At 39.0% G+C, this 14,344-nt stretch overlaps 1 protein-coding gene across 1 annotated transcript in view; it reads right to left on the minus strand.

Moving 5' to 3' along the window:
• kcnh3 (potassium voltage-gated channel, subfamily H (eag-related), member 3) overlaps positions 1–11,852 on the minus strand; it is a 309,609-nt gene extending 297,757 nt beyond the window's left edge. Inside the window, exon 1 of the mRNA XM_057852133.1 lies at positions 11,444–11,852. Within this exon, the coding sequence (XP_057708116.1) occupies positions 11,444–11,519 (76 nt within the window). The 5' untranslated portion in view covers positions 11,520–11,852. The remainder of the gene's footprint in view (positions 1–11,443) is intronic.
• Between the last annotated feature and the right edge of the window lie 2,492 nt (positions 11,853–14,344).

Here is a 14,344-nt window from a genome sequence, read left to right on the forward strand (position 1 = left end):
CCTTTTGAAACGTTGTGAAAACAATCAATGGGAGAAATTAACCGCTACGGCATTGGCGTCATGATTCGCAATATTTATGTAAAATAAATGCTAACTGCCTGGGTTTTTGCTTTTAACCAATAATCTAGACTGTTTGAAGTTCATATCTATAAAGAATTCAGGGATTTAAGCATTTATTCACAAGAATTTTCAAGGTGAAAAGCTCTTTGTGGTGATAAGGTGGTGCCACAGTGGCTTCAAGACAAGCAGCACATTCGACATATTTACGTAAAATAAATGCTAACTGCCTGGGTTTTTGCTTATAACCAGGAATCGAGACTGTTTTACGTCCATATCTATAAAGAATTCAGGGATTTAAGAATGTATTCACAAGAATTTCAACATAAAAAGCTCTTTGTTGTGGTAAGGCGGCGCCACTGTGACTTAAAGACTAGCAGCACATTTGACATATTTACGTAAAATAAATGCTGACAGCCCTTTTTTTTTTTGCTTTTAACCAAGAATCAAGACTGTTTTACATCCATATCTATCAAGAATTCAGGGATTTAAGCATTTACAGTGCTGCTCAAAAGTTTGTGAACCCCCTCAACATTTTGGAATTTTCTATTATTTCAACCTGATTTCCTAATCAATCAATTCAGTAGTTTTTTTTTTGTTTTTTTAACAGTTGTGTTGTCGAGACTAAATTAAAAAGAGTTTTCATCAACTGATGTAGGTGCAAAATTGAACTGTTTGGTCACAACCAAAACCGCCATGTCTGGCGAAAAGTCAACACTGCATACCACCAAAAGAACCTTCTCCCAACAGTGAAGCATGGAGGTGGGAATGTCAAGATCTGGGCTTGCTTTTCACCCTCAGGACCTGGACAACTCCACTTAGTCCAGGGAATCATGAATTCTGAGGAATATTGTCAAATCCTAGAACATAACCTGACGCCATCTGTTTTGAAGTTAAAGCTTGGCAGAAGGTGGATCATGCAACATGATAATGATCCAAAGCATTCCAGCAATACAACCAAGGAATGGCTGAAAAAGAAGAAGATTCGTGTTCTGGACTGGCCCAGTCAAAGTCCTGACCTAAATCCCATTGAAATGCTGTGGCGGGACCTGAAGCGAGCAGTTCATGCCAGACGCCCATCAAACCTCTCTCAACTGACTGCGTTCTGCAAGGAAGAATGGGCAAAAATCCCCCAAAGTAGATGTGAGAGGCTGATTAGTCACTACAGAAACCGTTTGGTTGAGGTAATCTCTGCAAAAGGAGGCGCAATATCCTATTAACTGAAGGGGTTCACATACTTTTGCACACATGATATCTGAGTTTTTCTTAAATCAACCACTTTTGTTAAATAAAGAATTACAATATAACTATTTCTTTTGTTTCAGTCCATTATTTGGAATGTCAGTATTGTGGATTTGGGTATAACTTAACATTTAATAAGGTTATTTTAGTTTTTTTTACAAAAAATCTCACCATCCCTGTGGGGTTCACAAACTTTCGAGCAGCACTGTATTCACAAGAATTTCAACATAAGAAGCTCTTTGTTGTGGTAAGGCGGCGCCACTGTTACCTAAAACTAGCAGCACATTCGACATACTGTACTTACGTAAAATAAATGCTGACTGCCCTTTTTTTGTTTGTTTGTTTGTTTTTGTTTTGTTTTGCTTTTAACAAAGAATCGAGACTGTTTTACGTCCAAATCTGTAAAGAATTCCGAGATTTAAGCATTTATTCAACAGAATTTCAACATAAAAAGCTTTTTGTTGTGGTAAGGCAGACCCACAGTGACTTAAAGACTAGCCGCACATTTGACATATTTACGTAAAATAAATGCTCCCAAAAAAAAAAATCCAATACACTGCCAATGGGTTTTCCCATTGTGAGTGCATCAAATACTTGTTCTCCCCACTGTACGTCCATATCTATAAAGAATTGCGCATTTACGCAATTTTTCACAAGAATTTTCAACGTAAAAAGCCCTTTGTCTGTGTTTCCACTCGGTCAGCTTTGACGGAGATAGGCCCCCTATTAATCGGCCCTGCGCCCCGTGTCCCGCCAATATCATTATGAAGTCTATGTTACAACTTAAAAAGCTCTTTGTTTTGTGATGGCTGCCATGTTGTATTCATACAGGTTAGCGTAAGTTTATGTTCAAATGATCAGGTAATTTTTGGCCAACTGCCCGTTTTTCAGCAAAAAAAGGAGTAATTCAGACATTTTTGCGTCCATACAAAAAAAAAAAAAATCACCTTTTGCGTGTTTTATTTCACGTAACATTTCAATGCAAAAACGACGAGGGCCAGATAGCCGGCAAGACGTGCCTCTGTGCTAAGGCTCTGCATTTGGTAATTTTTGTGCATCTAGTGTAAAATTACAGCATTTCACAGCCATTTTAAATTTTGTTTGTTTTGTGTAAAAAGATAATTAATCGGGATTTCATTAGGGAATTACATTACATTTTTTAATGTCGCTGCTCATGGAGATTTAAATATGCCTAAGGCAGGACCCTGTTTTGGTTTTAGGTTGCTAGCGGCTTTGGTTATGAAAATATTTGAATTTTAAGTTTTTGAAAATAGGCCCCCTACGGATCGGCTCCGAGCCCTGTGTCCCATCAACTGTTAGTGAAGTCTATGGTTAGAGTCGAGCGCAAGAACTTCTCGATCGCATCTATGTTTTCAACATTTCACCGACGACAGCTTTGAAAGCCTAGGAGGATACAACCTTGGTTATTCAAAGACGTACTGTAAGTAGACCCTTAATGGCTTTTCTACTTCTAAAATTTGATGCAATTCTGTTAACCGTATTTTTCGGACTATACAGTAAGTCACACCTGAGTATAAGTCGCACCAGCCATAAAATGCCCAACGAAGCGGAAATAATCATAAATAAGTCGCATTTTGGGGGGAAATTTACTTGATAAAATCCAACACATAGTACAGATATGTCATCTTGAAAGGCAATTTAAAATGAAAATACAAAAGAAAACAACATACTGGATAATGATAATGTTACATGATGCGCGAACAACAAAATGCGAACGTGGCTGGTATGTTAACCTAACATAGCTATAAAGAGTTATTAAGATAACTATAGCATAAAGAACATGCTAAGAAGTTTACCAAACCATCAGTGTCACTCCAAAACACCAAAATAACATGTGAAATGATATAATAATGTGTCAATAATTTCACACATAAGTCGCTCGAGAGTATTGTCCCACCCCCAGCCAAACTATGAAAAAAACTGCGACTTATAGTCGAAAAATACGGTAAATTGGAGGGCAAAACCCAACTGCCTGTTCGTCGTGCCTGCGACCATCTCCTGTTTGTTAAGAGAATAAAAGAAACTGTAAAAAGGAAAAAATTGACTTTGGTGTAATTTACTAGTCTAGTGTAACCTGAGTCTAGTGTATATTACTACAGCTTCCTCCCATTCAAGTTAACCTATTGAAGCATTTCAAACTATCTTAGTTGTGAATTTGAGGTTGAATGTGACAGACAAGTGATGTACCCACACCTCTTGCCTAAAAATACACTGAGATCAGACCAGCTCAGGCTTAGGTTCACCAGCAAACCTCAAGAGGACAAGCAGTTTCGACAATCGATGGACAGAAATGACTGCTTCCCTGCCAATCTAGTTAAAAAATACATATTTCACATAAAATGTTATGTGGTACAGTGCATAACATGTTGAAAAGAAAGATAGGTAACACTTTATAATAACTATCCGTTTTACTAGTTAATAGATCATTAATAAATTGTTGATAAATGATATTGTTGATTTGTGAAGTATTTGTTAACGGTTTGTTAAGCATTTACAGGGTGTTCCAATATGGTTGACCCCATTCTAAATGCCCATGCTAGTTGATGGATCTTAATAAAACTTAATAAAACACTTTATGTTGAAGGTCATAAGTTTTATTGGTTAAATATACATAGAAAAGTACAAATATTTGTTGGTTCTATGGCAGATTTTCATAAATGTGCAACATGAGCGCTGCCTGCAAAATGCCTTATCAAAATGCCTTTTCTTTTGAAGTGAACGGCATTTCTTAACCTGAAAAGATAGAAATGCCAAACGTGACACACAAAAACTTGAAACGTTTCTACACAAACTGTTTCAGGTTAAGAACACCCTGTAAATGCTTAACAAACTGTTAGCAAATACTTCACAAATCAACAATAAATCATTTATCAACAGTTTACTAATGATCTATTAACTAGTAAACCGGATAGTTATTATAAAGTGTTATCGAAAGATAAAAGATTATATTGGCACTCATTGACTTCTTGCAAGGTTGCAACTACCGCCACATGCACAAATTCAGAGGTTCCCATAAATTCTCATATGGATGCAGCACTTACTGTAAATAAAAAAACAACAAGTGGCCTTCGCCTTTCTGGTGAGGGCTTTTATTCAGGAAGTAAAGTCAAATTGTATACAATCGCATGGCGATGTGACACATAATAGAGCAGCCCCTCCTCCACCGAGCATGGCTAGTGCAGCAAAACCCCTGCCCCCAACCATCAGGACCACCACCATCACCTTCCCCATATCCCGCACCCCCGCCCAGTCTGACAGCTGAGACCAGGCCACAATGGATCCTTGACATCTGTGCAGTTAATTACAATGACTGTACACGGTGCTGCTAGAGATGTGTAATTATTAGCCCAGTGGCCGGGGGAGGGACAATTTCTTATAGTGAGCTGCGACGCCTTTTGACGTGACAGGGGCCGATCCATACAGCGAGCGATTGAGACAAAAAGACGTGGCTTCCCCACACCCCATCTTTGTGTGTGTGTGTGTTTGGTACAGGCTGTGGGTGGATGCATTTATGCACTGTCGCCTTTTTATTCCCATGCAGATGACACCATTATGTTGAAGACAACAAGATGAAGAACTGTCTTTTTCGTTCAACAATTAAGTGTGAAGTGATGAGCATCTCCACAGACGTGCGAGGCGGGAAAGCAACTTGCCATAAGACTTGACAAAACAAAAGGAGGACAAAAGTATTGAGAGACCATTTAGGCAAGACGTGATAATGTGGAAAAATGTGACATTGTCTTGCACACAGGTTTTTCAAAAAGGGAAATCTTATCATTTTCACTCAGGAGAATTCCCAGAAATTGTGATGGATTGCTAATTTTGTGCACATTCATAAATATATGGAATAAAATGTGTGTTTGAATGGAGAATGGGGATATTCAATCCATATACAGTGGTACCTGAACATACGATCGCACACCTGACGTAAAAATTAACTTGTCATTTATCTTGATATACTGTATGACGACATGCTCGAAATACGATTTATGACAGCGTCGCAATTTCAATGTTTTCCCGCAAGACGGACGCACAGCGCATTTTCTTGTGAGAGAAATCAACATGGGTCTCAAGAAGGTTAGTGCAGGTGGTGAAAAACAAAAAAGGTGACGCTTACCATTGAAATTAAGCATGAAATGATGGAAAAATATGAGCGTGGTGTGAACTGGCTCGACAATACGGCCGGAATATGTCTACCACCTCGAGGATGAGTCTCATTATTATCATTGTAATATCAGCAAGGACTTTGCCAGCTTCGTCAGTTTTTTAATCATTTATTTCAGAACTTGTGCAACAACACAGCTACTGTCCGCCACAGCCGACGCCAACAACATTTAAAAAAGTAAAAACTTCCAACTCTACCGCACCTCTCACTCATTCGTCAGTCACACGGTATGTTCAGGAACAACATACAAAACATAACCGCCACATTAGAACCCAATTTGTTACATTATTGTTATTATTATATTATTTCGATTTATTTTTATAATTTATTTGTTTTGCGATGTGTAATTGCTATTTGTAAATGTACCAGCAGGCTTTATTATGGATTTAGCGTAGGTTTTTGTGCTGGGGAACGAATTAATAGAATTGTAATTAGGGCTGTCAAACGATTAAAATTTTTAATCGAGTTAATCACAGCTTAAAAATGAATTAATCGTAATTAATCACATTTCAAAACATCTCTAAAATATGCCATATTTTTCTTTAAATTATTGTTGAAATGGAAAGATAAGACACAAGACGGACATAAACATTCAACATACTGTACATAAGTACTGTATTTGTTTATTACAACAATAAATCCACAAGATGGCGTTAACATTATTAACATTCTTTCTGTTAAAGGGATCCACGGATGGAAACTTTTAGTTCTTAAAAGGTAAATTTGAGGACAAGTTATAGTAATTTTCTTTAAGAAAAAGAACGTCTCCTGACCAAATGCATGATGGAAAGTTGGGCAACCATGACTGTCAGTGGTGGCTGCAAATGGTATATAGTATGTTCTGCATTGTGTTCAATTAGGCCTGTTAAGAAAAACAACGTCTCCTGCTCTGCCCAAATGCATGATGGGTAGTAAGGCAACCATAACTGTCAGTGGTGGCTGCAAAATGTATGCAGTATGTTCTGCGCTGTGTTAAATGAGGCGTGTTAAGAAAAAGATCATCTCTTGTTCTGCCCAAATGCATGATAGGAAGTTGAGCAACCATGACTGTCAGTAGTGGTTGCAAATGTTATACAATATGTTCTGTGTTGTGTTCACTCAAGCGTGTTAAGAAAAAGATTGTCTCTTGCTCCGCCTAAATGCATGATGGGAAGTTGGGCAACCATAACTGTTAGTAGTGGCTGCCAAAACTTAAGCCAATAAAAGGCACGGTCCATCGCCTGTGTCCACTCGCATATCTCTGGCTTTTCACTCTCATTGTGCTCAAACGATGTCATTGTAAACTGTTTGAGGCAACTCATGAACGGGTCATTCCGTGCATGCGTTAATTGCATTGAATATTTTAACGTGATTAATTTAAAAAATTAATTACCGCCCGTTAACGCGATAAATTTGACAGCCCTAATTTTAATGTTTTCTTATGGGAAAATCCTGCTCAACATATGACCATTTTGAATTACAAACTAGGTCCTGGAACGAATTAGATTTGTATGTAGAGGTACCACTGTACTTGGTAGAACAGTTCGCTTGACTAAAGGGATGGACTTCTTCCATCTCCCAGAAGAACTCCTATCACAATCGTGTCTCAACATTTCTACAAAGAATACTACTGTACTGTACTTATACAATGATCCCTCGCTACATTGCGCTTCAAACTTCGCACCTTCTGTAAATCGCAGATTTTATAAAAAAAAAAATACAGATGAGCTGTCCCGAGTCGATCGCGTAGTCTCACTCTCCCACCCTCTTCCTGCTGTTTTTTGTTCAGGCAATGCACTGGAGTTGCTTATTTAAATTAATGATGATTGATAGACGTCTTCTGTTTGATTTGCCATGGATCACTGGAAGCCTGAGCATCAAAGTGCCGCAGGCGTCAATCATCGTTTAACTTGTTGAACTGTGGCAACTCATTGTTTGTTAGTGAGGAGATGGAGCGGAGTTGACTGGACTCAGTCAATGAAGCATCTAATAAAGACAAGCATTTCTACGCTTTATTCTTGTTTAAAAATAATTTGGTTGGACAATAACGTTTTAAAATTACAATTATTACATTTGAAGTGCTTAAAAAACATGTATTAAAATATATATATATACATAAGCTTGTTTTTTTTATTGTACTTTGGGGGGGAGAAACAGAAAAAACATGTTTTATATGTATCTCTTTCCAATCTAAATCTGAATAAATACGTTGAACATAAACAATCTTTTTTTTTTTTTTTTTTTTTTTATCGCAGCGGGTTTTGGTCCCCATTAACCACGAAAAATGAGGGATCACTGTATATCTTTGTACTACATACTATATACAGTCTATACTTTATATATGTACATACATGTGCATGTGAATATGTATGTACTTTGATTTTACAAAGAATTGAGATATTTAGAGATTATACACCTGCATTATATAGATACAGGTAGTCCCTGGATTTTTACGTACCTGACTTATCTGATTTTGACTTTACGACACTGGAATCTCTTCCGCTATTTTGTCTCCAGTCGTTTTTTTGTTGTTGTTGTTTTTTCTAATAATGTTGACTATTTTTCTTTGTGATGCATGCTCTTATGGAACAGAGGCAACACCTGTATATAACAGCTTTTGTACAGTTTAATGTGCGTTTTCAATTGTGGTCAAATACTTTGGGCCGAGTTTATGTGATTATTTTTGATGACGTATGGACGCTAACTGATAAATGCTCATCGTTTGTGTGGATTGGTATTGCTGTATCAGCAGCTAGTTATAAACTCAAATTTGGATCGCTGTTATTAAGGATGAAACTGATTTAATTTCATTTTTTTATTTTAGTTTTATTCTGCAAGTGTTGATGTCATGAGCAGCTGAATAAAGTCAGCAAACCACACGGACGTCAGACATCGTCATTCGCAGTTTAGCTCGCTGTCTAGCTAGGACTTGACTTCAACGTATTAGCGAGGACGGTACAATGACGTATAATTCATGTTTTTGGATAGCTATTTTGAGATTTGTGAGGTATTAAGGGGTCCTTTAAGGGTTAATTTCAATTTACGTGGAAATTCTGGTTACATCGCCAGCGTAGGAACGGAACTCAGTTGTAATCCGGTGACTATCTGTGTATACTGTATGTGTACACAGTATGTATCTACCCTAATTTTCCTGCTATAAGCTGCTACTTTTTTCCCTCATTTTGATTTCTGAGGTTTGCTGTGGTGTCATAAGACCTGTCATGGGCATTAATGAATGCTTATGACAGATGTCATTAAGTGTCATCTGGAAAATTCACTAATTCCTCTTATATGCAACTCAGATCTTTTACATCCTTTCAAAAGTGTGATCATTTGCTAGATGACACTAAATGTCATCTAATATAATCGTTCATAAATGCTCATGACAGTGTCATGTCATTAATTATGACGGTCTTATGACAGTCTTATGGTGCCACTATCAAATAAAGTGTAACTGGTTAATATTACCTTTTTCTGTGATTATCCTATAATACAGTAAAGACAGCTGAAGCTTATAGTCCAGTGCGACTTATCTGTGAACAAATGTCGTTTTCATGTCAAATTTGGTGGGTGGCGGCCTATAGTTAGGTGCGCCTCATAGTACGAAAATTACGTTATACACTGCTAGCCAAAAGTTCTGGCACCCCTGCAATTCTGTCACATAATGCGCAATATCTCCCAGGAAATGATTGCAATTACACATGCTATGGTAGTAATATCTTCATATATTTTGCTTGCAATGAAAAAACACCAAAGAGAATGAAAAAAAAAAAAAATCATTATCATTTTACACAAAACTCCAAAAATGGGCCAGACAAAAGTATTGACACCCTGAGCCTAATACTTGAAAGCACAACCTTTAGACAAAATAACTGCAAACAACTGCTTCCAGTATCCATCAATGAGTTTCTTAAAATGTGCTGGAATTTTAGACCATTCTTCTTTGGGCAACTGCTCACAGTCTCTGAGATTTGAAGGATGCCTTCTCCAAACTGCCATTTTCAGATCTCTCCACCGGTGTTCTATGGGATTCAGGTTCGGACTCATTGCTGGCCACTTTAGAAGTTTCCAGTGCTTTCTCTCAAACCATTTTCTGGTGCTTTTTGAAGTGTGTTTTGGGTCATTGTCCTGCTGGAAGACCCATGACCTCTGAGACCCAGCTTTCTCACACTGGGCCCTACATTATGCTGCAAAATTAGTTCGTAGTTTTCAGACTTCATAATGCCATGCACACGATCAAGCAGTCCAGTGCCAGACGCAGCAAAGCAACCCCAAAACATCAGGAAACCTCCACCATGTTTGACTGTGGGGACCGTGTTCTTTTCTTTGAAGACCTTGTTGTTTTTTTCCAGTAAATTCTATGTTGATGTCTTTTTTCCAAAAAGCTCTACTTTTGTCTCATCTGACCAGAGAACATTCTTCCAAAACGTTTTTGGCTTTCTCGGGTAAGTTTTGGCAAACGTAAGCCTGGCTTTTTTATTGCTCTGGGTCAGAAGTGGCGTTTTCCTGGGTATCCTACCATACAGTCCCTTTTCATTCAGACGCCGACGGATAGTACGGGTTGACACTGTTGCACCCTCGGACTGCAGGACAGCTTGAGCTTGTTTGGATGTTAGTCGAGGTTCTTTATTCACCAGCCGCACAATCTTTCGTTGAAATCTCTCGTCAATTTTTCTTTTACCTCCAGATCTTGAGAGTTTAGCCATGGGTTTTACACTTATTGATGACACTGCGCACGGTAGACACAGGAACATTCAGGTCTTTGGAGATGGACTTGGAGCCTTGAGATTGCTCATGCTTCCTCACAATTTTGTTTCTCAAGTCCTCAGACAGTTCTTTGGTCTTCTTTCTTTTCTCCATGCTCAACGTGGTACACACAAAGAGACAAGACAGAGCTTGAGTCAACTTTAATCCATTCTAACCGGCTGCAAGTGTGATTTAGTTATTGCCACCACCTGTTATGTGCCACAGGTAAGTAACAGTTGCTGTTATTGATTGACTGATTGTTATTGACATGATTTTTCAAAGTGTATAATAGAGATATTTTTTCCGGCCCATTTTTGGGGTTTTGTGTAAAATGATAATGATTTAATTTTTTTCCCATTCTCTTTTGTCTTGTTTTCATTGCAAGGAAAATAAATGAAGCTATTACTACCAAAGAATTTGTAATTGCAATCATTTCCTGAGAGAAATTGAGTATTATCTGACATAATTGCAGGGTTGCCAATACCTTTGGCTAGCAGTGTATATATATTGATTCACTGATTGAAGTAAGATTTGAAATCAGCTGTCCCAAATGGGATGGGGTTTTTCTACACAAAACTCAAAACAAAGCAAGTCTCATTTGAAACATTGCACTGGGCAACAGAAACGGGCCATATCCATCTATCCCTACAAAGTTCAGACTAGGGCTTGCAAATGTCTGAACCAAAGTGTCTAGTCCGATACCTTTCAGACTATTGCGAGGAGGGCCCCAATAGAAGCCAATAACATTGATTGCTTGCTCATAACGTATGTTCAGTTGGGCATGAAAAAGTAAGTATGTAGATGACCACTCTCTTTGCATCATTCGCACCAACGCCACAAATATTCAGTGTGAAGGGACAGAAGGTAAAAAAAAGCCCAAATGTAATATAAGCATCTCGCACCCGCCCACCTGCCCAGCATGAGCCTGAACACAGGGAATGCTCATTGCTTCTGTTCACAAACCACTCTTGCCAATGGCAAAATAAAATGTCCAGCAAAACTGCAAGTAAAATGCTCACAAGCGCTCCTGCAAACAACAGGCTATATACATCACCGCCTTAGAAAAGAGCTTTAGATATAGCACGCTTCATTCATTGCAGTGTTTAAATAATTCAGTCACTCATGAATGAATACACCAGCGTGCATTCATACAGTGCACTACCATTTTTATGTATGGAGAAGTGAATTTCAATGAACTAAGTTATATTGAAAGACCATCATCAATCTACTCACGGGTGCCATCGAATCGTGTGGCGATGGTGTCCAAGAAGGTGTTCTGAGGAGCCAGCAGTCCTCTCATCACCGGCATCCTGCTCCGGGTCGACTGGGTCCTCCTGACTCGGCGCCCCGGGGCACCGCTGGTGTCCTCCTCCCGCTGCTCAGACCCAAAGCTCGGCAGGAAGCGGGAGGTGCCCGGTGCGCATCCCAGCCCCTGGAGGAGCGCACCGATCCGAGAAACGCGCGGTGGCTCCACCTTGGCACCGCGGGGGCTGTGACCATAATCAAGCCCAAGACAGAGAGCGAGCTGAAGGGTTTTGCCGTTTGGGGTCAGTTAATGCGCACCTTCTTGCTGACCGGTGCGCAAAGGTGAGCCTGTTTTTACTCACATAAACAAAGGAGACACGCTGTAAACAACGGATGGTTGGACTGTGACTTTGTGGTGCTGATGATGTGTGAGTGAATCTTATAGCGACAAGCTCCTCCTCATCTCTCTCTCTCGCGCTCCCTCTCCCTCTTTCCTTTCTCCCCCTTGCTTTTTCCCTCCCTGGTTATCAAGAGAGAGCAGATGCCGAGTCACATGACGCCTGTAAGGTCCTAATGATGTGGTCCTCTTTCTAAGTGGAGGTGGGAGAAAAAGAACTGCCAGTTCATTTTCTCATCTTGGTTGCTTTTGTTGAGGAGGGGGGGAGTGGTGGCAGGTGCGTAATTATGTGCACAGTTGCCTTGTGGAAAACAGAAAAAAACGCACATTCAGCAGTTTGATGGCGTGGTGATGCACGTGAAAAAGAAGACAATGTCCATATTTTCATACCAGGATTTGATTAAACAACATTTTGTATTATAGTTATTTAATACAGGGTTTTCACCATGAGCATGTTGATGTGTGTTAAAGTGTTATTAATGGACATGTGCATGTTGAAATGTTTTAAAATTTGGGGTATTTGAAAGTCAGTACATTCACAGCTAGAGCTTCAGGATGGGGGTCCTGATGGGACTCGGTCTCTAGGGCTCCTGGTTTGTGGGTGTAAAAGGGGCCCCGGGTGTGCGAGGGGATGGGCTAAAAATCTCCTACTCCTTCCTTAGTTTTCTTCAGCTCACTCACTGAGCTATAACAATGTGTTTAAGAGGCAGTACATACCACACATGAAATCTAAATGCTTATATATATAAATAATTGTTTATATACTGAAATCTCAGACACCTGCAGCTTTGCTGACTTTCCTCTCGTCCCCATGGATGCATGAAAGCAAGAGAATGGGGGAATCAATTGTATAGTGAGCTAGCGCACTCTTGTGGCTGAAAAGATAACTATATGGCAGAAAACAGACAAGGCTGAAAAAGCCGTTTCTGCTCTTGAACCCCTCTTTGAAATAAACTGCTGTATTTTTAGCCAAAAGAAATGTTGTGTTTGATAGAACAATATGTCTAAATGCTGCTATAGCAGATTCATGGGGCAGTGAGCCCCCGAACTATTTTTAATTTGTGCGTTTTACCCTGGAAACCCCTGTTTACAGACGTCGCACAACGGCTTTTGTTTCAATCTAGCCATAAAAAGAAGGTAAGTAATCGTATTTATTGTCCGAAATGTCATATTTAGGTTAGAATCATTAATTGATGTCTAATATTTAGTTTAAAAAAAAACACTTAAAAAAATTATTTACTCGCATATTTTCAACTTTTAAACAAATGACGTCACAATGAAAAAATTGGCGTCTGTAAAAAAGTCATGGATATCTACCTCATAACTATCGCTTAATTGTGTTTTTTTTTTCATTTCTGTCGCATTTTCCCCAATATTTTAGATGATAAATAATCGATCCAAACAAAGAAAAATTGGGGGGTGGGGGGGCGTTTAAAAAGGTAAATATATGAAAATCTCAACCACTCCTTGATGTCTGCAATTTCTGCATCGCGGCCCTTGTTATATTATCATGTTTCACCCATAAAACCCCCCAAAAAATCCAGCTGTGGTCATTCACAGCTGTGTCTTTACACTTGGTGATACATGCTACATGGAGTTTTGGGATCGAAAAGAGGTAAGTACGCGATAATATCTCATTAAAATCATGGCGTCTTTAATTATGCTCTCGCGTGCGCTCACCTCCAGCTAGTGTTTTGCAGTTTAATTTTTTTTTTTTATATATATATATACATATATATATGCATATAGGACAATTTTGAAATTTGGCCAAATTGGGGGTCTCAGAGCGGAACTTCAAGTCACCTAAGGGTTTTCCGCCATATATAAATAATTGTATATATACTGAAATAACAGACACCTGCAGCTTTGCTGACTTTCCTCTTGTCCCCATGGATGCATGAAAGGAAGAGAATCAATTGTACAGTGAGCTAGCGCTTTCTTGTGGTCGAAAAAATAAATACAGTATATGTAAATTTTTCAGTGTAATTTTTTTAAGTAAATAGTCTTGAATCAAGAGCGTACATTTGGTGTCAACATTGGTACGAGCGATATAAAAGCAAAACCTGCATGTACACCTTTTGCTTGGGACAGGAGATTAAATAAGACCAAACAGATGATTGAACGGAGTTCAGGGCTACATTTCTCAGGAATATGAACCCAATTAATTGATGGGCTAAATGATCAATGCGAAAGACTTACATTTATCCCTTTTCACTTGCTGAATGTGCCGGTCCTATTTTTTTCCTCAAACGCACGTTTGATTGGCTAATGACTTGACAACTCCCCCCCTCCCCCTCGCCACACAGACGCACACTCACACAAGCCCCAACAGATTCATGACGACAACATGCCGCCTCTTCCACCCACTTTGAAGAGGAAGGATCTTAAAAGTTTTTTATGCTACCCTCTGTAAGTAATCTAAAAAGACATCAAAGTAGTGTATTGGACACCTCTACTTTTGCTACTGAAAGTCCGACCTGCATCAGAGTTAG

Source organism: Corythoichthys intestinalis, chromosome 12, assembly GCF_030265065.1.
Source record: "Corythoichthys intestinalis isolate RoL2023-P3 chromosome 12, ASM3026506v1, whole genome shotgun sequence".
Classification (NCBI taxonomy): domain Eukaryota; kingdom Metazoa; phylum Chordata; class Actinopteri; order Syngnathiformes; family Syngnathidae; genus Corythoichthys; species Corythoichthys intestinalis.